Consider the following 24,052-nt stretch of genomic DNA (forward strand, 5'->3'; position numbering starts at 1 on the left):
TTATATCTTTTAACCCTCTTCACCCATCTTGTCCACCATCCACTCCTTGGCTCTGGCAACCACCAATGTGTTCTGTTTGGTTTTGAGAGTCTACGTGTAGGGGCTTTCATATGGTATTTTTCTTTCTCTGACTTATTTCACTCAGCATAACACCCTCAAGGTCCCATCCATGTTATCACAAATGCCAAGATTTCTTTTTCTTTCTTTGCTGCACCTACAGCATAGGCATGTTCCTGGGCCAAGGACTAAACCCATGCCACAGCTTCGATCCAAGCTGCTGCAATGACAATGCAGGAGCCTTAACCCACTGCACTGCAAGAGAGCGCCTTCATTTTCTTCTTGGCTGAGTAATGCATGTACACACATACTACGTTTTCTCCATCTCGTCATCCACGGATGGACATCGCCAATGTTTCCATATCTTGCCTGTTACGGAATGCTGCAATGAACACAGGGGTGCATTATATCTTGTCGAGCTAGCGTTTTTTTCTCCAGATCAATACCCAGAAGCTGGACCATATGTAGTTCGGCTCTTAATTTTTAAGGAACCTCCATACTGTTTTCCATGTGGAGGTACCAACCTACATTCCCAAGAGTGCATGGGGTTCTCTTTTCTCAACATCCTCTCCAAAAAGCGTTATTGGGTTTTTTGAGAAGAGACATCCTAACATGGTGGTTTTGATTTGCATTTCCATTTTGCATTTCCCTGACGGGGAGGGATGCTGAACATGTGTTCTTGTGAGTGGGCCTGTTGGTGTTTATTATTTGTCTTGTTTTCCAAACCCTGGAAAGAAATCGTGCTATACAAGAACCCCAGTGGCAAGATCCATCATCAATCTCACTCCTTCTGAAGTAATACTTCTCATTTCAAATCAATTAAGTACACATGTTCATACACATCGATGCCATGCAAATTAAAACTGGACAGCATCTTTTTTGCTGCAATAGCTCCCAGATGTTACAAACTCCACTAGACTAAACTTGGTTACACTTTTTTTCTTTTCTCTATTTATTTTTTTTGCTTTTTAGGGCCACACTCAAGGCATACGGGAGTTCCCAGGCTAGGGGTCAAATCGGAGCTGCAGCTGTCGGCCTACACCACAGCCACAGCAATACCAGATCTGAGGCACATCTGCAACCTACACCACAGCTCACGGCAATGCCAGATCCTTAACCCACTGAGCAAGGCTAGGGATCGAATATGCATCCTCATGGATACTAGTCATTATTGCTGAGCCACGACAGGAACTCCCCCTTTTTTCTTTTAGTCAAGGCAAAACTTGTTCCAGAAAATCCTTTCATGATTGTAAAACAAGATGGTAATCTGCAAACCTCAACTGATAGATGACTCAGCATGGAAGTTCAGTTCAATATGATTTTATTTGAAAATACGCAAAGCTGAAGGAGGGATCTGATGTTTTGTTAAAACAATTTTCACAGTATATATTTTAGCCTTTTTAGCACTTTGTGTGAATAATAACAGAAAAGGAAGTTTCTGTGTGAGATCCTCACTCCAGCACGCTTAGCCAGGTGCTCAAGATCTTGCAGGAAGAGAACCCTGGTCTGAGCTGATGGTCAATCCTCTCACCCGAGTGGCGCCCCTGTTCTTCCCCAGGCACACGGGAACTCTTATGTCCACTGCTCTCCGCAGGCCCTGAGAGTCCTTCATTCCGAAGCTGAGCAAAGTGTGAAAGGATTCCGTAACTCAACGCCTGCCACAAACCCAACTACCTGCCAACTTTTGACAATTACAAGTATCAAATACTTGAAAGGTATAAGATGTCCCACCTTGAAGGGAACAACTTAAGTGAACAAAAATTAAGCAACATGCTTTTGTGGTTTAAAATGTTACTTAGTAAAACTTATGAAGACAAGATATGCAGCATTTATTGTACTTGGTGTTATAAACTCCTAATGAGGATGGCTACTTGTTGGTTAAAAAAAAAAAAAAAAAAAAAAAAAAAAAAGGAGAGAAAGAGAAGAAACCATACATATTGCTTTATAAACAATGCCTGAAGGAATGACGTCACGTTTTAGATTTTGTTACTAAAATTAAGCCTGGAAGGGGTGGGGGGATGTGCTACAAAAGCAACACCTGTTATTTTTAAACAATGAGGTAGTTTTTTCTATGCAGTAAAGTGAAGATAACCAAAAATGCATACAACTCTCAAATCTTCTTTTTTTTTTTTAAAAAAAAAAGTTCAGGTTATAGTCACTTTCACAAATAAGACATTTATAAACCATAAGGTGGAGAGGTCATACTCAGGCAGGCTCCACGCTTTACGTGTTACTTGGAGATTCAATGATCAGTCTTGGATCAATTAACTCTCTCCAAAAAACGGTGATCTGAGAAAAAACAGAAAATATTCAGTTTAGAGACTTCATTTTGAGATCGCATGAATCTGTCCGTTAAAAACTTCAGTCAAGTCAATCTCCATTCGTGCAGAATGCGCCAAGACCCGGAGTGACTTGAGTCCCGGTAAACGCAGTTCCATGGGGGTAGAAGAATCTGTTTACCTGGAATGCAGCTAAATTTTACATTAAACATATTTCATCTTTCTTTGGTTTAGGGCAGGGGCTGTCGGGGGGTGGGGTTGCTCCTTACAAAGGGGTCAGGAGGATTTGCCCAACAAGCCTCTGCGGACAGGCAGCCGGCAGACCTCGTGGGAAGCAGACTTGGCCCAGAAAGGTTATTGCTAGACTGGGGATGCCCTTTCGTGCAGCTCTGTAGTTTTTATCCTGTGCTGCCTAAAAACAGGAGGTAGTTCACATTTTACCAAGAGAAAGTGAAGCGAACATGGGCCCCACGGATGAATAACGAGGGCCATCTAGTGTCAGAAAAGGCAATTACAGCCTCTTCTGCAGGCCTCTGTTTAATAAGGCCTCTAAGAGGAAAACCTCCAACATTTAATGTTCCAGTGTAGTTTCCAAGAATACACTTCAACCAAAAAAGTGGGACTGCGTATATGGCAAATAAAGAAATACAGGAGCCTGGGCCAAATCTGCTGAACCTACCACAGACCCTAAAAATGTGCTTTTGGAATAAATCCCTAAGACTGTCATGTATCCCAAAGACAAAGCAAAACATATAGTCTGGTGAGGGTTTCCACAGGTTTACACTTTAGATAAAACGTGACTTTGCAATACTAAAACTCAGACTAATATCATAACATGTCAAGTATAAACACCTTAAGAAGAAGAATTTTCTTAAATATAAATTCTATTCACTTTAGTGCTACCATATTCTACCGTGGCTGCCATTCCAGCAACTCTGGAAGTCTGGCTGCTGCCAAAGCTTTAAACCATATATTTCTGAAAATGGCAACTTAAGGATTTAAAGAAAGTTAAAAGACAGATTCATCGTTTTACCTCATTCTTCAGAAATATCTGTGCTATTATAGGTCAGGATTGTGGCAACATTTGGGAGGGAGTAGCGAATGCAAGGAGATGTGACGGAGATTTCTGGAAGGTCTGCTTATGTTCTTTTTCTTTGCTTTCTTTCTTTCTTTTTTTTGCTTTTCTTTTTTTTCTTTTGCTTTTTAGGGCCACGGAAACGGCACATGGAAGTTCCCAGGCTAGGGATCAAATCAGAGCTGAAGGTGCTGGCCTACACCAGAGCCACAGCAACACCAGAGCTGTGTGCGTATGCAACCTACACTGCAGCTCTCAGCAATGCGGGATCCTTAACCCACTGAGCAAGGCCAGGGATTGAACCTGCGTCCTCACAGATCCTAGTCAGGCTCACTACCAGTGAGCCACAACAGGAACGCCAATGTTCTATTTCTCGATCTGGGTGCTGGTTCCTACATGTTCTTTCATGAAAATCACTCAAACAATACATTTATGTGTCCTTTTTGAATGTACACGTCGGTAAAAAATTTTTTAAATATACTACGCTTTTCTACTGAAGCCTTTATAAAACTGTGACTTACGCAACTGTCTTAAATACAATTTGTCATCGGTGTATTTTGTCATGTGGGCTTTCTGAGGTTCAAGATGACACTCTAGCTTGCACTTGGCACTGTCATGGCCACCCCGTAGGCATGACAGAGAGCCCCAAGGCCTAGATCCTTTACACTTTTAATCCAAGCAGTTCCGGAAGCTGCACCATCACCTTCCAGACCACCAGGAGCCAGTCGAGAGAATGGACGAGCAAGCAACCCCAAGAAGAGAAGCACGCCTACCCTCTTCTCCTGCGTCACAGCGTACTCCACTACCTCAGCTCCATTTTCGTTGTGATAAACCAAATCAAATTTCCCAGGTTCTTTCATGGCTGAAACCAGACGGCAGGGAGGAGAGACAAGAAGTCATTTCCCAGTAGTGAAAGTGTTCTTCTACGGGGAATTCATACCATTAGAAAAACAACCACAAACAAATTGGCCATCGATGTGGAGGCTGGGTACACACATGAAAGCATGGAGTGCTCGGTGACAGGAGACCCTTTGAAAACCCTGCACCCCCAGTAGCTTCTGGGCTACTGATCAGCAGCAAGCTTTCCTTCATCATAAAGAAACGAGTTTCATGCACTCCCAATAGCAGTCCCAGCAGAGATAATCCCCCAAATAACTAATATGTTTCAATGGGAAAAGGAATATGAATTCTGCAAAATTCTTTTTTTTTATTATTTTTTTTAATTGTTATTTCCCCAACACAATTTTCTTTTTTCCACTGTACAGCATGGGGACCCAGTCACACATACATGTATACATACTTTTTTTTCCCAATTATCATGCTCCGTCATAATTAGACATAGTTCTCACAGCAGGATCTCATTGTTAATCCATTCCAAAAACAAGAGTTTGCATTTTTTTTTTTTTTTTTTGTCTTTTTAGGGCTGCACCCTGCAGCACATGGAGGTTCCCAGGTTAGGGGTCCAATTGGAGCTGTAGCCGCCAGCCTACACCACAGCCACAGCCACAGCAACTTGGGATCTGAGCTGCATCTTCGACCTACACCACAGCTCACAGCAACGCTGGATCCTTAATCCACTGAGCAAGGCCAGGGATTGAACCCGTGTCCTCGTGGATACTGGAAGGGTTCATTACTGCTGAGCCACAATAGGAACTCCTCTGTAAAATTCTTGTATCTTGCTGTGCCCTCACAACCTTACCAGGTGTGAATAAAGGCCTCACTTCCCGGGGTAGGGTGGGGCCATTAAAGTGACCATGCAGGGTAAAATCGTGCAAAATCATCTTAATCAATGGGAAAAATTATGATCTTTACAATCTTCTGTCAAAACATTAAAACCTTTATGGGAAAATGAAAAAAATACAATTTATGTAGATGCCTATTGATGTAGTATGGTGTGATTTACAACAGGATAGTGAGAATTAAAATGCTTTTTCTTTTTTTTTTTTTTTTTTTTTCTTTTTATACTTTAGGGCCTTACCCCTGGGCTAGGGGTCCAATTGGAGCTGTAGCTGCCAGCCTACACCACAGCCACAGCAATGCCAGATCCGAGCCATGTCTGTGACCTACACCACAGCTCACGGCAACGCCAGATCCTCAACCCACGCAGGGAGGCCAGTCAGATTCGTTTCCACCGAGCCACAAAAGGAACTCCTCTACTTCTTTTTAAATTATTTTTTTTAGCTGCATCCGTGGAGTGCAGAAGTTCCCAGGCCAGGGTTGGAACCCATGTCACAGCCATGACCCAATGTCACAGTGGCGACAACACTGGATCCCCAGCCCACCAGGGAACTCCTAAAGTGTTCTATTTCTCTGTCAGAGACATGTCGAGGGTAGGTGGAACGATGCTCGCCTTCTTGTTATGTAACCACAGTACAGAGTGGGAATCTCTGCTATACCTCCTTTCTCAGTTTGGAACAGCTTGCAGTATGTTATCCTTTGAGCTGCTGACGTCATGATAGAGCTCAGAGACGGTTTTTTTTTTTTTTTTTTTCACAGCTTTCTAAGTTTTTTTGCTGGTGTCACTTCTCGACCCTTTCATCACAACCACTTTCCTCATTTACGTCAAGAAGTCCATGTCAACTGCACTGTCAACATTCCCACGGTTCGCTCTTTCTTCTATGATCCCACCTAAACTCGATCTGGATGTCACTTTTAGCATTCTATCCCCTTTTGTTTCTTTGTTGTGGTTTTCATCTCTGTCGGCCAATTCCTATTTCAAGAATCCATTTTTGTAAAAAGTCACGTGGATTTATCACTGAGAAAGAGCTACGCATTTTTGCGTAGGGTGTTATGGAAACTGAGTAGCAGATGCACGGTGACCAACCTCCAAGAGACGTTGAAAGAAGCGACGCTGGTCACTCATCATGATGGGCATCCTATTTATGCAGTCAATGGTGAACTAGCGGTGTTTTATGCAGTTACAGTTAATAGGTAACATACCCAATGTCCCTGGGGGACTGGTTTTTCTTTAACTAAACCAGGGTAACTGAAGTTCATGTACATCAGAACCATGCAAAGTGAGGACTACCTGTATTTCTCTTAGAGAACACGTAAACTCTTTTTTTTTTTTTTTTTTTGGTCTTTTTGCCTTTTCTAGGGCTGCTTCCCACGGCATATGGAGGTTCCCAGGCTAGGGGTCTAATCAGTGCTATAGCCACTGGCCTACACCAGAGCCACAGCAACACCAGATCCAAGCCGTGTCTGCGACCTACACCACAGCTCACGGCCATGCCGGATCCTTAACCCACTGAGCAAGGCCAGGGAGGGAACCTGCAACCTCATGGTTCCTAGTCGGATTCGTTAACCACTGCGCCACAACGGAACTCCAGATAAACTATTTCTTGATGTTCCCAAGAAGAAAAGTTCTAATTGGACATCATCACTGTCAATCACCTGACAAGTGATCAGGCTGCGTCCCCAGAATTTGACCACAGACAAACTTCTCTGTCCACCATTCCTAAGAAGTGGGGATGGGGATGAATTAAAATGAAGCTCAATCACAAGAAAGCTGAAAAACCAGTATAAGTTGTATCTAGTAATTTCCTTAATACCATAAAGGGACTTTGTTGGAAAACCTTTTTGAGTGATTTCTATGTACTGGAGTTCTGAATCTTTTACTTACTACCTTACTTAAACATGAACAGAAAATAAAATAATTCCTTAGAATCTGCTAAAAAAAAAAAAAAAAAAAAAGGATCTTGAAAGTTCCCTTGTGCTGCAGCAGGTTAAGGATCCAGTGTTGCTGCAGCTGTGGCACAGGACAAAACTGCAGTGTGAGTTCGATCCCCGGCCCGAGAACTTCCCCATGCCATGGGTATGGCCAAACAATAAAAAGGGGGACTTGCTCTACTCTCTGGCCAGGGGCCTCTATAAACACAATCCAAGTTAAGCCACATACAGGAAAAAGCCTCCCTATTCCAGGATTTCAGAACCAATAATAGATGGGGTAAACCAGGGATAAAGCAGAGAACGATTTAAAATAATGTGTGCGAGTATGTATACACTTACACTTTAGACATTTTATTTTGACTTAACACAGAGAAGCGTGTTCATTTGCCAATCTTTTGAAATAAAGCTGGTAGGTCTTATAAGTCCACAAACGAGAGCTGTCTTTCTTTTATAAACCATACCCTTAATATCTACGTGCATTTCCACAATGTTTGAGTTCTGAGGTTTATTTACTTATCTATTTTTTGTCTATTTGCCTTTTCTAGGGCCGCTCCCGCAGCACATGGAGGTACCTAGGCTTAGGGGTCAAATCGGAGCTGTAGCCACCAGCCTACGCCAGAGACACAGCAACTCGGGATCTGAGCCGCATCTGCGACCTATGCCACAGCTCATGGCAACGCCAGATCCTTAACCCACTGAGCAAGGCTGGGGATCGAACCGGCAACCTCATGGTTCCTAGTCAGATTCGTTAACCACTGAAGCCATGACGGGAACTCCAGTTCTGAGGTTTAAAGTGATGCGAGAATGCAGAAGCTATGAGTGCAATCTAAGTGCAGAGTCTTCCCAGACTTTTCCCAAATTCCTCCCAATCTCTTATAGCTGACCACGCACAGAGAATGCAAGAGCCAATTTTTCAGTAACAATCCTGAGTCAGCAATCAACTCGGGTTTCAGAGAAATATTTTTTTGCTGTCAATTTCCATAAATTTATGTAATTTTTATGAAATTACATAATTACAGTAATAAAAGCAACGTTCTTATCAGCTTTGGAACACATCCAACAACTTATTTAGAAAACCAACATAGATATGAAGAACCTACATTTTCTAATTCTTTTCTAGAAGACTCACCAGGTAAGGATGAAAGAATTTCTATGTCTACTTGCTGGGTCTCCGGATTATGGCTTAATATTTTTCCTTCCTTTCAAAAATAAAAGTCCAAGTTAAAAATCAACAGGTGCAATATCCTGAATAGACTAAGACCATTGAATTGTACACTTTGAAATAGGCAAAGTGGTGAAATTTATGTTACATAAATTTTATCTCAAAATTTTTTAAAGGTTTTTAAATAAATCAACCTGTAGGGGAAATAAAACTCCCTCACACCAAGCCAGTATTCCCTTGGCTAAGTCATCCCAGGAGTAGGTACCACACAACTCAGGACAGCCCCCAGAGCCCAAAGCCTGCTAATGATTCAAACTAGCCAATCCTAAATAGTCTTTCCCCCTCTCCCCAACAAAGCTATAGCCTAGGCTTTCTCCTCACCCCTGCTTCTGCCTCCTGGCCACACCTGGGTACTGTCCCCTTGTGGTCCCGCCTGGCTGGACACTCCCCCTTCTCTTGAGAAAGCTGAATAACAAATTCCTCTCTCAATAGTACTGACGTCTCTGCGTCATCACTCAGTCACCTCCATAAATTAAAATCCCACAGATACAAATGAGAAAAGGTCAGGGACTGAGAAGACTACACTCTTTGAAGATAGATTTGAATTTTCAAAGACAAACCTGTACAGCAGAAAATGGCACAACATTGTAAGTCAATTATGCTTTAATTTAAAAACTAAAAATATTTTTTAAAAAAGTTAACTTTAGTATTTAAAGATACTTTAATGAAAATCAAATTTGACAATGTTAATAAACATTAATAGATTTTAAAAATAAGGAAAACAATGAATAAAGGTGGTGATGGAGCTAGATAATAGCACTCGCAATTAAAACAAAAAAAAATGGTACTGATTTTTACTCTTGAAATGGTTTTGATAGCAATTTCCAAAAAGTTCTAAAAATACTGTAAATAAGGCAAAGAGCCTTCTAATATAACTATAATGACCAACATCCATTTAATATGTTTTAAAATAACCAACATCATCTAGAATCATAATTGGGAGAGGTTGTGGAATGTATCAATTCTATTTTATTTCCGTTTCCTCACATATCACAGAGTTAAATTAGCCATCTGTGGTAGGGTGACAAAACATCCTGGTTTGCCCGAGACAGGTCTATTTACATATCCTTTCAGTATAATTATTAATATAACATTAATCCTTTTCACTCACGAGCCTGCTGATTTAAATGATAAATTATGTGTTCACCTATATAAAGGAACTAAGATGATGAAAAAGATGATGAAACACCAATTACCCAGAACTAACCAACCAGATCCCTTCACGAACTGATTCTTTTTCTAGCCCACCTTTTTTTTTTTTTTTGGTCTCTTTAGGATTGCACCCTCAGCATATAGAGGTTCCCAGGCTAGGGGTCAAATTGGAGCTATAGCCACCAGCCTACACCAGAGCCACAGCAACACCAGATCCGAGCCGCGTCTGCGACCTATACCACAGCTCACGGCAATGCTGGATCCTTTAACCCACTGAGGAAGGCCAGGAATCGAACCCGAGTCCTCATGGATGCTCATGGATGCTCTCGGATTCATTAACCGCTGAGCCACAACAGGAACTCCTAGCCTGCTTCTGAGGAAAGGTTCTTACCAAGATTTTAAAAGGCTTCCAAGGTATCAACTCAGATGAAATCACATCTCCTTGTACCTTATCTATATTACTATATTAATATTACCAATTATTATATTACCTTTTTAAAAATGGACTTACATACTGAATCTCACATTGAGCTAAAAAAGTGCCTTTTAACAAGATTTTTAACAGAATTTTGAATGGGTTAGAAAGGGAAGGAAACAGGTGATGCTATAATCCCACTGACTGAGTCAAACTTTTACTCAGCTGGATAAAGTTCTTATGTCAATATGAAGTTCCATATAAATATTAAATTAATAAATGCCAAGGATAATATTTGTGAATCACTTGTGATTAACTGGTAATGCAAAAGAAACATAATAGACCATAATAACCAGCAGTAATTCACAAATACACAAAATAGATTCCAATGCTGAAAATAATCAAATTTTCTGGCTGAGATTATTTATCATTTTCTTTCAGTTTAGGATCATGGGGAAGAGGTACTCAAACAACTGTGCATCTAAGCTGATTATTTTAAACAAGTGAGTAAATAAAAATAACCTGCCATTCCCATTCTACATTCTTCCCAAGTGTTAAGAAAAATGACACTGGAAGACTTCAAAGTGATGAAATTAAAAAGTTCGCATTTTGATAATACTTTAATTTTCTACTTTATGGCATTATTTACTCCATAAAAATCCATATTATCCATAGTGACAGTATTAAATCTGACTTTAGCTTCTCTTAACATACTGACACGATTATTTTCAAATAAAGAATCTTACCTTGTAGTCAGAGATATCAGGAAAATAATCGGATGTCAGTTCCAAAAGCTGAAAAAAGAAGAAAACCTCATCAATACCCAAGCCCTGTGGTTCCTTTCCTTCTACTCCTGAGAAAGCAAAACAGGCAGTGTTGGGTGCCCCCTAGACACTCTAGGGGCCCTACTGCGAGCCTATGGCAAAATGGGGGTTCCAGTAGGAAAGGTTTATTGGGGTTTTGGGTGGTTTTTTGGATGATATGTGGGACCCCCCCCCTTTTTTTTTTTTTTTGCTTTTTAAGGCTGCACCTGCGGCATATGAAGGTTCCTAGGCTAAGAGTCTAATAGGAGCTACAGCTGCCAGCCGACGCCACAGCCACAGCAATGCTAGATCCAAGCCATGTCTGCAACCTACACCACAGCTCAAGGCAACGCTGGATCCTTAACCCGCTGAGCAAGGTCAGGGACCGAGCCTGGACCCTCACATTTCCCAGTCAGATTCGCTTCCTCTGAGCCACGATGGGAACTCCTGTGGGACGTTTTTTTTACTGAGCACTTCTATGTTCCAGACACCAGGCTGATCCACTATTATTCATTTGGGAAACAATTCCTGGGCACCTACTACATGCCAGGTAAGAGAATATGAAAAATATGCTCCAGGGAGGGTTTTTATAAATATGACAAAATTATGAATTACAGTTTAATAAGTCTTAAATTTTATTAATATAATTTATAAATTCTATTAAATTATAAATATAAATGTAATCTGATGTGCTGATGAGTAAGTTTATCTGGAAGGGGAGATAATCTTTTTTGCTGTAATTGCTATTGTTTTAAACTGTACCTTTTTTTTTTTTTTTCTGGCTTTCCTGGGGCTGCTGCCGCAGCATATGGAGGTTCCCAGGCTAGGGGTCTAATCAGAGCTACAGCTGCCGGCCTACGCCAGAGCCACAGCAACACGGATCCAAGCCGCTCTGTGACCTACACCACAGCTCACAGCTTCACCGGATCCTTAACCCACTGAGCAAGGTCAAGGATCGAACCCTCAACCTCATGGTTCCTAGTCAGATTCGTTAACCACTGAGCCACAATGGGGCCTCCTAAACTGTACCTTAAATGCAATCTTATCTCCAACTTGAGGGGCAGCTGCTAACAGCGGTAAGAGACTGTAGTCCCTCTTCCGTGTCTCGACGGGATTCTGAAAAACAGATTCTCGATGTGATTTGTTACTGGTGAGAAGAATGTGAACCCACCACATCAACTCCAGACGCACTATGTGTGGGAAGGGGGAGAGGTAAACCCACAATAAATAAGACTAACCTGGATAATCGTAGAGGAGTTTGTCACCATTTCATTCAACTGCTGTTGCTTCTGATACTCAGCATTTCTATTTAAAACACAGGGACCGGCGGGCCCCCGGCCTCGACCTCGCCCCCGCATCCCCCGACCCCTCGCCCCTTTCCAAGAAAGAAGGTCCTCTCCTCTGCCCCAGCCTCTTCCCATACTGGTGGGGACAGTCACGTTGGGAGGAGGACCAAGGGCCTGCCTGCCACCAGGGGCATTTGGAATCTGCGACGATGGCCCTGGGCACGCTCTTCCCGTCAAGAAGCCTCCAGGCTTTAAGGACTCCGCCGCACACTCGCGGGCGTTCTTGGCCCTCACGCACGGGTCATCGGACTCTGAACTTGAGTCGGAACTAGACGAGGATGTGCCGGTGGTCTTGCCCTTGATGGGCGCAGAGGTACAGCCAGCTTTTGCCGTCACTTTGTTTGCAGCTGTGGTTTGCACAGAGGGTCCTTCCTTTGACGCCTCGGTCGACGTTTTCCCCGAGGAACGTCGCACCTCCGAGATGACATTGCTGAGACCATCACTGGTGGATTCGCCAGAGGACTCGGACTCTGAGGAGGAAGCGGGACTATCTTTTGTTCGAAGGCTTGCGCCACTTTTCCTTTTGGCTTTCACCAGGCTGTTTCTGGCAGGAGGACCTTTTGGGGACGTGCCCTTCTGGATGGGCCACTCTTTCACCGACTGTGCTTTAGGAGCCTTGGGCGTCTTTGCCTGTTTTTTGTATTCACGTTTCTCCTTTTTCTTTGAGGATTTTCTTTCGGTCTCTCCGTCGTCGTCGTCGTTGTCATCATCCATGACACTACACGTAGTTTTATTTCTCCTCTTGTTTTTTTGACTCCCACTCTGATCTGTGACAGCTTTTGGTTCCAGGTCCAAGTTCTTCTCACTGTTGATGTTCTCGTGCCTCTTCCAGGGCTTCTTTGAATTTCTGCAATCGAGTTCGGTTTCTTCATCCTCCTCCGACTTAAATGCCCGCTTCTTGGCTTTTCTAGGTACTAAAGGAGTACTATCACCATTACTAACTGCTACAGGACTGTCAGCAACTCCTCTCTCTTCTAATTTAACTCTATCAAAAGAACAAGAGAGAGAAAACTTCAGTAGGCAATTCGTAAGAGGGCTCCAGGATGTAGCTATAAACTAAGATTACTGAAAACTGTCACTGTCATCAATTAATAAAAAAAAACCAAATTAAAAAGTAAAAAAAGTTTTAAAATCTAAAAAATTAAAAAGGACAAAAGGCTCTCTCTCTCTCTCTTTTTTTTTTTTTTTTTTTTTTTTTTTTTGTCTTTTCTAGGGCCACACCCGCAGCATATGGAGGTTCCCAGGCTAGGGGTCGAATAGGAGCTATAGCCACTGGCCTATGCCACAACCACAGCAATGCCACATCTAAACCATGTCTGTGACCTACACCACAGGTCACAGCAACACCGGATCCTTAACCCACTGAGCAAGGCCAGGGATCGAACCTGCAACCTCGTGGTTCCTAGTTGGATTCGTTAACCACTGAGCCATGACGGGAATTCCCCACAAAATTCTCTTTTTAACAAAATGGCCCATATGGCATCACTTATGGTCAACTTTCAGATGACTAGTTTTACACACTGATCATCTGCTGCATCCTAAACATTTTCTATAGATCTTCTCTAATCTGAATACCACCACGAAGTGGTGAACATCACTCTTTCATTTAAAAACAGGTCACAGAGTTACCGTCGTGGCTCAGTGGTTAACGAATCCAACTAGGAACCATGAGGTTGCGGGTTCGATCCCTGGCCTTGCTCAGTGGGTTAAGGATCCGGCGTGGCTGTGAGCTGTGGTGTAGGTTGCAGACGAGGCTCAGATCCTGCGTTGTTGTGGCTCTGGTGTAGGCTGGCAGCTACAGCTCTGATTAGACCCTTAGCCTGGAAACCTCCATGTGCCACAGGAGCGGCCCTAGAAAAGGCAAAAAGACAAAAATAAAATAAAATAAATAAAATAAAATAAAATAAAAACAGATCACAAGGAGTCCCCTTGTGGCTCAGCGGAAATGAATCCAACTAGCACCCATGAGGACACAGGTTTGATCTCTGGCCTCGCTCAGTGGGCTGAGGATCCGGTATTGCAGTGAGCTGTGGTGTAGGTCACAGACATGGCTCAAATCTCATGTTGCTGTAGCTGTGGTATAGGCTGGCAGCTGTAACTCCAATTCAACCCCTAGCCTGGGAACCTCTATATGTGGTCCTAAAAAAGCAAAACACAAAAACAAAAACAAATTATACAACTCAACAGCAACCCAAATGAAAACCAACAACCCAAATGAAAAATGGGCAAACGACCTGAATAGAGGAGTTCCCATTGTGGCGCAGCAGAAACAACTCCGACAATGAGGATAGACCACTCTGGATGAGTCTGTGAGGGTGATATTAACATTTGAACTTGTACACTATATAAAGCAGATGGCCTTTGTGAGCAGATGGTCCCAATGTGAGTAGGCTTTGCCCAATCCATTGACCGCCTAAATAGAATGAAAGATGGAATAAGAGGGAACTCGTGATCCCTGACTGTCTTTTTTTTTTTTTTTTTTTTCCGTCTTTTGTCTTTTTGTCTTTTGTTGTTGTTGTTGTTGCTATTTCTTGGGCCGCTCCCGTGGCATATGGAGGTTCCCAGGCTAGGGGTTGAATCAGAGCTGTAGCCACCGGCCTACGCCAGAGCCACAGCAACGCAGGATCCGAGCCGCGTCTGTAACCTACACAGCTCACGGCAACGCCGGATCGTTAACCCACTGAGCAAGGGCAGGGACCGAACCCGCAACCTCATGGTTCCTAGTCGGATTCGTTAACCACTGCGCCACGACGGGAACTCCCCCTGACTGTCTTTAAGCTGGGACATCAGTAGTGCTTCTCTTGCCTTCAGACTAGGACTCAGACTGAAACACACCATCAACTCTCCCAGTTCTCAGCGCTTGCACTGGGGCTGGAGCTTTATCAGCAGCCTCCCCTCTTCCCCAGCCTGCCGACTGCAGACCCTGGGACCTCACAGCCTCTATAATCTCATGAGCCAATTCTTTATAATAAATCTCGTATCTATAGCTATAGCCATAGCTATGTATGTATCTATATTGTCTCCTATGACTTCTGTTTCTCTGGAGAAGCCTAATACACAATTCATCCAAAATTACTTCACTACAGTAAAGGAATTCTCTTCCTCCATGAGCTGACAATGGCAATTCTAATAGGTACAGCCCAATGACAGAAAGTGAGGGAGTGTTCCTGGTGTCAAGCACACAGAGGGTGCTTAAAAAAATGCCTGCTAAAAACATACACTGTTCTTTCAATACATTTACATCCAGTTGCATCTTTCATCAAGTTTCTTTTACAGGGAAAGATGTAGACAATCATATTTGAAAATAAAGTACAACTGGTGAATAAGAAAATCTATTATCGTCATTCTTTAAATTTTTTAAGGTATAATAATCCTATAGCTTCATCTCAGTGTGATAGTTGAAAAAAATCTTTAATTATTCTTCAGAATGCACAAACACACAGACACATGCAAATCGAGGCAAAATAAGAGCTACCAATATGAGGAATAAGATGGAGAGAGAAATAAAACACTGAAAGAACAGGGATTTAAATTATAAAAACACATCACCCCCCATTCTCGAATGTGGACGTGGGCATCTAGCAGCAAGGAAGTAATTCTTAAACTGGCAAAAGCTGGTTTGGCATGCTCTGATTCTAAGAACTACTAAGGAATTTCTAGAATATGGAACTTTCTTTAATTTTTTTTTCTTGCTTTTTAAATTATTTATTTTTTTATTATTTTATTTTTTTTTATTTTTATTCTTATTTTTTTTGTCTTTTTGCCTTTCTTGGGCCGCTCCCGCGGCATATGGAGGTTCCCAGGCTAGGGGTCGAATCGGAGCTGTAGCTGCCAGCCTACACCAGAGCCACAGCAACGCGGGATCCGAGCCGCGTCTGCAACCTACACCACAGCTCACAGCCACGCTGGATCGTTAACCCACTGAGCAAGGGCAGGGATCGAACCCGCCACCTCATGGTTCCTAGTCGGATTCATTAACCACTGCGCCATGATGGGAACTCCTAAATTATTTATTTTTTAGCCATACCACAGCATGTGGAAGTTCCTGGGCCAGAGATGAAATTCAAGCCACAGCTGTGACCTACATCACAGCAGCAGCAACACTGGATCCTTAGCCCACTGTGTGCTGGACCAGGGATTGAACCTGCACTGCTGCAGAGACAACATCAGATCCTTAACCCACTGCACCACAGCAGGAACTCCTTATTTTTTCATTTTTTAAAATTTTACTGAAGTGTAGTCAATTTACAATATTGTGGTAATTTCTGCTGTACAATAAAGTGATCCAGTTATACATATACACATACACATATCCTTCATTTTTCAGAGTTTTTTCCCACATAGGTTATCACAGAATATTGAATAGAGCTCCCGATGCAGCAGGTCCCTGTGGGCCAGTCATTTCACATACCACAGTGTACATATGCCAATCCCAAACTCCCAATCCAACCCTTCCCTTCCTTAACATTCTTTTTTTTCTTTTTTTCTTTTTCTTTTTTTTTTTTTTTTTTTTTGTCTTTTTGCCATTTCTTGGGCCACTCCCGCAGCATATGGAGGTTCCCAGGCTAGGGGTCAAATCGGAGCTGCAGCCACCAGCCTACGCCAGAGCCACAGCAACATGGGATCCAAGCCGTGTCTGCAACCTACACCACAGCTCACAGCAACGCCAGGTCCTTAACCCACTGAGCAAGGCCAGGGATCCAACCCGAAACCTCCTGGTTCCTAGTCAGATTCGTTAACCACTGAGCCACGACGGGCACTCCCTTCCTTAACATTCTTTTTTTTTTTTATTTTTTTTTTTATTTTCCCACTGTACAGCAAGGGGGTCAGGTTATCCTTACATGTATACATTACAATTACATTTTTTCCCCCACCCTTTGTTCTGTTGCAACATGAGTATCTAGACAAAGTTCTCAATGCTATTCAGCAGGATCTCCTTGTAAATCTATTCTAAGTTGTGTCTGATACGAACATTCTTGATTAATTTGTTTTCACTTGTAGCAATGCTACGATTCAAGTTTCGATTCTGAGATGCTCAATTAGAGCCAAACTTTCCATCACACTTTGAAAATGACAGCAAGACCTTCTGTTCAGCCACTGTGGGCTGTTAATTCACTGGAACACCACACGTGCTGCCTGTGGTGTAGGCAGGACCTGTGGCTTTCAGAAGGGTCTGCAACACCATCATGCTTTCAAACGCAGCTCTTGGCATCATCTCACCCGCTTGTGCAGACCGTGGATCTGTGGATACTGGACGTATGATTGCTGCAGCCTTGCTATCGGCTATTCCTGAAGAGACTAATTTCAGTTTGGGACATATTAAGATTGAGAAACAAAAGGCCATCTGCAGAACAAGGATCAGGCAACCTGGGCCTGCTCAGGTACCATTCTTTTCGGGGTGGACAGTTTCCCTGGCAATGCTCCTTGTTTTTCCATTTGGATCACTGTCTTTTTACAAACAAAGGTGACTCTAGCCATTCTTTCGCAACGAAAAGTGAAATTAACTGTACAATTAGCAATGAAACAGATTTGATTCCAAGAAAGTTTTCAGACTCTCCACTGTCCATTCAAACTCTTTACAGGACAAACTGGGTAGTATTATCAAAATGCAAGGTATTCCCTTTACATTTGCGATTTTGCTTCTAGGATTCTATCAGACAGAGATACAGACATGCTTATCCTCACTGCCTGGCACACACACCCCCACACCCCATTGCCTGCCAAGGCCAAAGTGATTGTCTAGATTCAAATGCTTCTTCTGCCTTTCGTTACATTTTAAAAATATCGTTACCTAAACCTTTCTTGTCAGTAAAAACAGAGGTTATGATAACAATTATAGAACTCGGAGTTCCCATCGTGGCGCAGTGTTAACGAACCCGATAGGAATCATGAGGTTGCGGGTTTGGTCCCTGGCCTTGCTCAGTGGGTTAACGATCCGGCGTTGCCGTGAGCTGTGGTGTAGGTTGCAGACGCGGCTCGGATCCCGCGTTGCTGTGGCTCTGGTGTAGGCCGGTGGCTACAGCTCGGATTCGACCCCTAGCCTGGGAACCTCCATATGCCATGGGAGTGGCCCTAGAAAAGGCAAAAAGACAAAAAATAATAATAATAAATAAAATAAAATAATTACAGAACTCAAATGAGCTTTCATATTCAGTTAGAGCAGTGCTGGGCTCAGAGCAAGTGCTTTCCAATGTTAGCTCTAATTTTTATTAATACTATGATTAATCCTCTGAGGGCAGGAGGTGGTGGGTTTTCAGTGAACTTGCACCATCAGATGGAGGTGAAATTCAACTAAGAGCTCGAAAGCAGGGATCTGAGATCTCTTTGGGTCCCATCTGTTCCCTGCAGCCTCCCTCCTGCCTGGCTGCTGCTCTCAGCGCCCTGCATTACCAGCTTCAGAGAATTAAGTTCTTTGACCAAGGGCACACAGTTAATGAGCACAGAGCCTGGATTCGAACCCAGGGCTCTGACTCCAGGCCCTGAGCTCTTAATCACTCTGCTCTCTTACCTTTCATACAATATTGAACAAAGTAGCTCATATATTGTTGACATAAATACAGACCTATACAACTATTCTAGTGGCCAGTTTGACAGTACCCATCAAATTTTAAAATTTGACGAGGGTGTGCCCCTTCCAGGAATGTACCTACTGAATCACTGCCAAGTACACAAAGATACACAAGTATGTTACAGGGAAAATCAGACAACTGATGCCAAGGTCTGAATGTTTGTGCCCCCCTACATTCCTATGTTGAAATTCTAACCCCCCCCAATGTGACGGTATTAGGAGGTGGGGCCAGTAAGATGTGATTTGTTCATAAGGTGGCGCTCTTGTGAATGGGATCAGTGCTCTTATAAAAGAGACCCCCAGGGCTCCCTAGGCCTCTTCCTCCATGTAAGGATACAGGGAGAAAGTGCCACCTATGAACCAGGAAGCAAGCCCTCACCAGACAGTGAATCTGCTGGCACCCCAATCTCGGACTCCCCAGCCTCTAACTGTGAGAAACAAATTTTTGTTGTTTATAAGCTACCCAGTTTATGGTATTTTTATTATAGTAGGCCAATCAAGCTATGATAACAACCTAAAGTATCCATTAATAAAGGGCTGGTTAAATGGATATGGTTGTACAAAGGAATACTATATGGCACTGAAAAAGAATGAGGCACATCATGGTTAGAACTCCCTGGAGGTCTAGTGGCATTTTCACTGCTGTAGCCTCAGTTCAATCCCTGGTCAGGGAACTGAGATCCCACATCAAGCCACTGCACACCACAGCCTAAACAAGTAAATAATAAAAAGAACGATGTATGTCACATATTATACATACTAAAATGAAAGATACCCAAGACACATTAGGTTAAAAAGTAAGATTCCGGACAAAGTCTATGTTACAATGACATGTGTCTTTTCAAAGTATAGGAGTTCCTGTTGTGGCACAGCTGAAACGAATCTGACTACGATCCGTGAGGATGCAGGTTCAAGCCCTGCCTCACTCAGTGGGTTAAGGATCCAGTATTGTTGTGAGCTATGGTGCAGGTCACAGTTGTGGCTCAGATCTGGTGTTGCTGTGGCTGTGGTTCAGGCCGGCGGCTACAGCTCCAATTCGACCCCTAGCCTGGGAACCTCCATATGCCGGGTGTGTGGCTTTTAAAAGCAAAAAAAAAAAAGTATAACTATATATGTTTGTACATGTATAGAAAAGACACCCCAAATTTAATGATGATACTTCTGGAGAGTGGGACATGGAAAGAGTACATGAGAAAAGAAATAATTTCAACTTTTGTTTTTGGCTTTTTAGGGCCACACGCAGGCCATATGGAGGTTTCCAGGCTAGGGGTCAAACTGGAGCTGTAGCTGCCAGCCTATACCACAGCCACAGCAAGGCCAGTTCCGAGCCACATCTGGGCCCTATACCACAACAATGGATCCTTAACCCACTGAGCAAGGCTAGGGAATCGAATCTGCGTCCTCATGGATACTAGCCAGATTCGTTTCCACTGAGCCACAATGGGAATTCCCCACTGTGAACTATTTTCAAGTTGTTGTTTGTTTGTTTTGTTTTTGCCACAGTCACAGCATGAGGAAGTTTCTGGGCCAGGGATCAAACCTGCACCACAGCAGTGATCCAAGCCACAGCAGTGACAACACTGGAGCCTTAACCCACTGAGCCACCAGGGAACTCATGAAGTATAACTCTTTTTCTAAACAGCAAGCCTTCTTTTTGTTTGTTTTAATAAAAGAACAGGAGAGTTCCTGTCGTGGTGCAGCAGAAACAAATCCGACTAGGAACCATGAGGTTGTGGGTTTGATCCCTGACCTCGCTTAGTGGGTTAAGGATCCAGTGTTGCCATGAGCTGTGGTGTAGGTCTCAGACATGGCTCGGATCCCACGTTGCTGTGGCTCCAGCATAGGCCAGCGGCTACAGCTCCAATTCGACCCCTAGCCTGGGAACCTCCATATGCCATGGGTGTGGCCCTAAAAGGACAAAAAGACCAAAAATTAATTAATTAATTAATTAATCAAATAAATAAAAGAACAGGAAAGGACGACTAACGCTCCAGAATGAAAGCAGCCCAGGCCTACCTGCCATTGGTCTCTATTTACCCACGGGCATTGGACAAACATGCTGCTCAGTATGAGAGAGAAGAGCTCTCAGTATTTTATATCCCAAAACCATCAGCCGGCTATGAAACGAGGCTTAATGTCAAGAGACCCAGAGCTGCACAAAGATCAGCAGTCTCAACGGCAAGGACCTGCTTTGGCACGTGAGGTTTCAGGAAACCCAATGTGCCCCCAGCCTGGCTCAGACACTGTCTTCTTCATGCCCAGTGCCAGCCTCACAGACATTTCAGAGGGGGCTGGCTGACTATCCAAGGAGCTACTGATCACAGCAATGTGCAAGGAGAACTCGAATGTTCCGTGTCAAAGAATCACTATTAAATGCCACAGCATTAAGAGCGAAAGAGGAGAGAAGGCACTTTGTCTCCTCACAGAAGGGCTCACTCTACCTGGTCCTTCTCCAAACCAGGTGCTGCGCCCAGGCCTCTGTGACGCTCTCTTCAGGGGGTGCCATGGACTAAACTGTGTCCCCTCACAATGTGTATGTGGAGCCCCAACCCGCAGTACCTGTGACTATGACAGGGCCTTGGAAGAGATAATACAGTGAGGACAAGGCTGTGAGAGTGAGCCCTTATCCAGTCTGACTGGTGTCCTCAGGAGAGAGAAAATCTGGACACACAGAGACACCAGGTCATGTGTCTTTCTGTGAGGACAGAGAAAAGGCCACGTGAGAACCCAGGAAGAAGGGAGACAGATGTCTGTGAGCCAAGGAAAGAGGCCTCAGGAAAAAAACTGCATCTGCCAACATCTTGGTCTTGGACTTCCAGCCTCCAGAAATGTGAGAGGGAAATTTCGGTCGCCTAAGCCAGCCCATCGGTGGTATGCTGTTACAGCAGCCCTAGCAAACGAACTCTGGGGCTCCAGACAAACAGGAGCACTTCCTCCTCCCAGGAGAGTTGGAGACGGCCTTCAGGAGCTCCCTGTTTGTCGGCAGCCTGGGAGCAGAGGAAGGAAGATTCTGGAGGCTCAAGACAAGGGGCTGTGAAGAAGTGGCTGTGACAGACACACAAGTGTGAAGACGCCCCTCGAGAGAGTCCTCTCAGCACTCTTGGCAATCCCGACAAGTCCTTTTGAAGGTCCAACTCTTCTCTTGGGAGTTCCCTCTGTGGTGCAACAGGATCAGCGGCAGGTCTGCAACACCAGGATGCAGGTTCAATCCCAGCCGGCGTAGGGGTGGGTTAAGGATCCAGCGTTGCCACTTGCCAAATCCCAGCAAGTGTGGCTGGGATTTGATCCCTGACCTAGGAGCTCCATGTGCCACAGAACAGCCTCAAAAGACAACAAGCAAACAAACAAACAAACAAACTCTCCTCTCCTCACCAAGCCAGGGTAGCTTTTGCCTCCACAACCACACTGGGCCACCCAACATTTCCTACTCATCCTTCAAGGTACTGCTAGATTCCCTGACCATCTGTGTGTCACGAAGATCTCTCCTTTCTCAACCATCTTCCCCACTAGCAGCAAAACCTGGTTTAATTATGCAGTGTCCATACGACACAAGAAGATAGCATACAGAAACACAACACTGGTTCTTTCGATCTATTCCAACAATGTTAAGTACTTTCCAGAGAAAAGAGTGTTTTCCTTCCGTAGCTCTGAAGAAGAGTGAGTCTGTCGGGAAGACAGTGAGTGGCTGGGGACACCAAACCACAAAAACACACAAAACTTCCAAGTGCAACCTCTCCTAAGACTTGCCCTTACTGAAGCCAGTTGCACGGGTATTTCTTGACATATGCAAGTTTGCATTTTGGTGTTCAGGAGGAATTCTGCCTGCCATTATGCTGTATTTATTTCTTATAACAGTCTTCAAGGTGTGCTTTTGACATCATTAATCATAAAGAGTGTCATGTCTAGAGGATTCATGAATTGAAGTGTAACTGCAGCTGGTTATTGGTAAGTCATTAATTCACTAGGCAGGAGATCAGAAAGTAAACAGGAGACATTGCAGTCCTTACAACTGTAATATTTAAAGAGCCCCTGAACTGCAGAGGGAATGAAAACCTATTCCACAGGGAACTAGAAGGAAAAAGAACTTTTTGAAACTTGGACTACTTCAAATTGTCACTGGAAACACCTAAACATTATTAGACAATCATAGTGTACCTGATTTTAAAAGAAAGATACACACATAGACTCAAAGATGTAGTAATTATTTGAAATGAAATTCCCTGATGTTCTGAAGAAATCTTAGGAATCTGAACATGCTCTGGGGAAAGGAATACGCAGCCTTTAACATAGGGAGGAAATAGCCTGGTTCACAGCTCTAGAATTTTTTTCACGTAGCTGAAGCTTTAAAAACAACCCTGAATAAATCAATCCAAGATTTGAATCCGAACTGAAATGATCGTGTCTCACCATTTTATTGAGACAAACCAATCACACGCAGGCAGTTTATACCACAGCTGCTCCTTGATACTCATCTCAGTGTCATTTTTAACAAATTTCCAGAGGCATATTTAAAACGATTTTGACCCAAAAGGGTCCCAAACACCTATTTAAGGGAACCCAGGTAAGACCCAGAATGACACACAACCAGTCTGCGGGGGGGGGGGGGGGTGTATCGCGTGAGCACTGAGGTTGGACGAGCCGCACGTGGTGACGAAAACAAGACTGCTGGTCCTTTTGCTTGGGTCTCAGGCACCTGACCCTGCTAGCCTCCAGGGGAAGGCACCCCCGCACGCCTAACACAGTGCCTAGCGAAGGAAGCATCTACTAAACCAAAGCTCGAAGAACGCAGGCTCTGCCCAAACCCAAGATCAAGGTTTCTCCAAGTTTGGTCCAACAACCTCCAGAACCAGCAGCATCCTGGGGAAGGATGCTCGTTACAGTGCAGACTCCTGAGCCCCCCATACCAGACTAGACCAATCAGAATCTCCGGGGTTCTGGGGGCAGTGCACTTTGACAGCCACCCAAACCGGCACACCCCCCCCCCTCCCCTGACGGTCTCCAGAGGCCTGAGGCGCCTCGGGCGTGCGCAGGCGCGTCCCCGACGCCCCGCGCCCCCGCCCCGCCCGCCCGCCCGCGCACCTGAGGCTGTCGTTGTCTCGTACCAGGCGCGCGCTCTCGGCTGGGGGCAAGAGCCCCCCGTCCAAGTAGAGGCCCAGGAGGGCCCCAGAACTGAAGCCGAAGCGCTGGCGGATGAGACTGATGAGATCCGTGACAAATCGGCATCTGTTCAAGTCGATGAGAAGCCAGAAGGACGTGCAATGCGGGGTGGCCGGCGGCGGGTAATCAAATTGAAGCCGTAGCCTAACCGTCTCGGAGGCTGCCATCTTGCTCGATGCGCAACGGAAGCCGAGAGACACCACCGGGCTACCGAGAGGCGTGCTCGGGGGCCCGCCCCCTAGAGCCTGCTAACGTGTGCCACCTGTTGGTGGCAAGCGACTGCTACAGGCTTGGGGACGGGCAAGGAGG

General features: G+C 44.2%; 1 protein-coding gene and 1 long non-coding RNA gene across 3 annotated transcripts; one reads left to right on the forward strand and one right to left on the reverse strand.

Moving 5' to 3' along the window:
- Positions 1-1,361: 1,361 nt before the first annotated feature.
- On the reverse strand, positions 1,362-23,934 carry COIL (coilin). 2 transcript variants are annotated; one of them, XM_003131625.7, is made up of 7 exons: positions 23,666-23,934; positions 11,911-13,003; positions 11,702-11,788; positions 10,616-10,663; positions 8,210-8,279; positions 4,185-4,273; positions 1,362-2,346 (listed from the first exon to the last, which is right to left on the reverse strand). In XM_003131625.7, the coding sequence occupies exons 1-7, from the start codon at positions 23,908-23,910 to the stop codon at positions 2,281-2,283; spliced, it is 1,698 nt and encodes a 565-aa protein (XP_003131673.6). In that variant the 5' UTR covers positions 23,911-23,934; the 3' UTR covers positions 1,362-2,280. The 2 variants fall into 2 exon arrangements, 1 of the variants encoding a protein (XP_003131673.6); XR_014821235.1 differs by lacking the exons at positions 1,362-2,346; positions 4,185-4,273 and adding an exon at positions 5,884-6,510 and having other exon boundaries at positions 7,629-8,279.
- LOC146398173 (uncharacterized) lies at positions 16,225-22,970 on the forward strand. Its single transcript, XR_014821236.1, has 3 exons — positions 16,225-16,574; positions 18,086-19,531; positions 19,966-22,970. It is a non-coding gene; the product is annotated as an uncharacterized LOC146398173 (long non-coding RNA).
- Positions 23,935-24,052: the final 118 nt, after the last annotated feature.

This window comes from Sus scrofa, chromosome 12 (assembly GCF_054392235.1).
Source record: "Sus scrofa isolate SSC_HxYL_T2T_F1_AM1 chromosome 12, Sscrofa_HxYL_maternal_Yorkshire_Landrace_v2.0, whole genome shotgun sequence".
NCBI lineage: Eukaryota > Metazoa > Chordata > Mammalia > Artiodactyla > Suidae > Sus > Sus scrofa.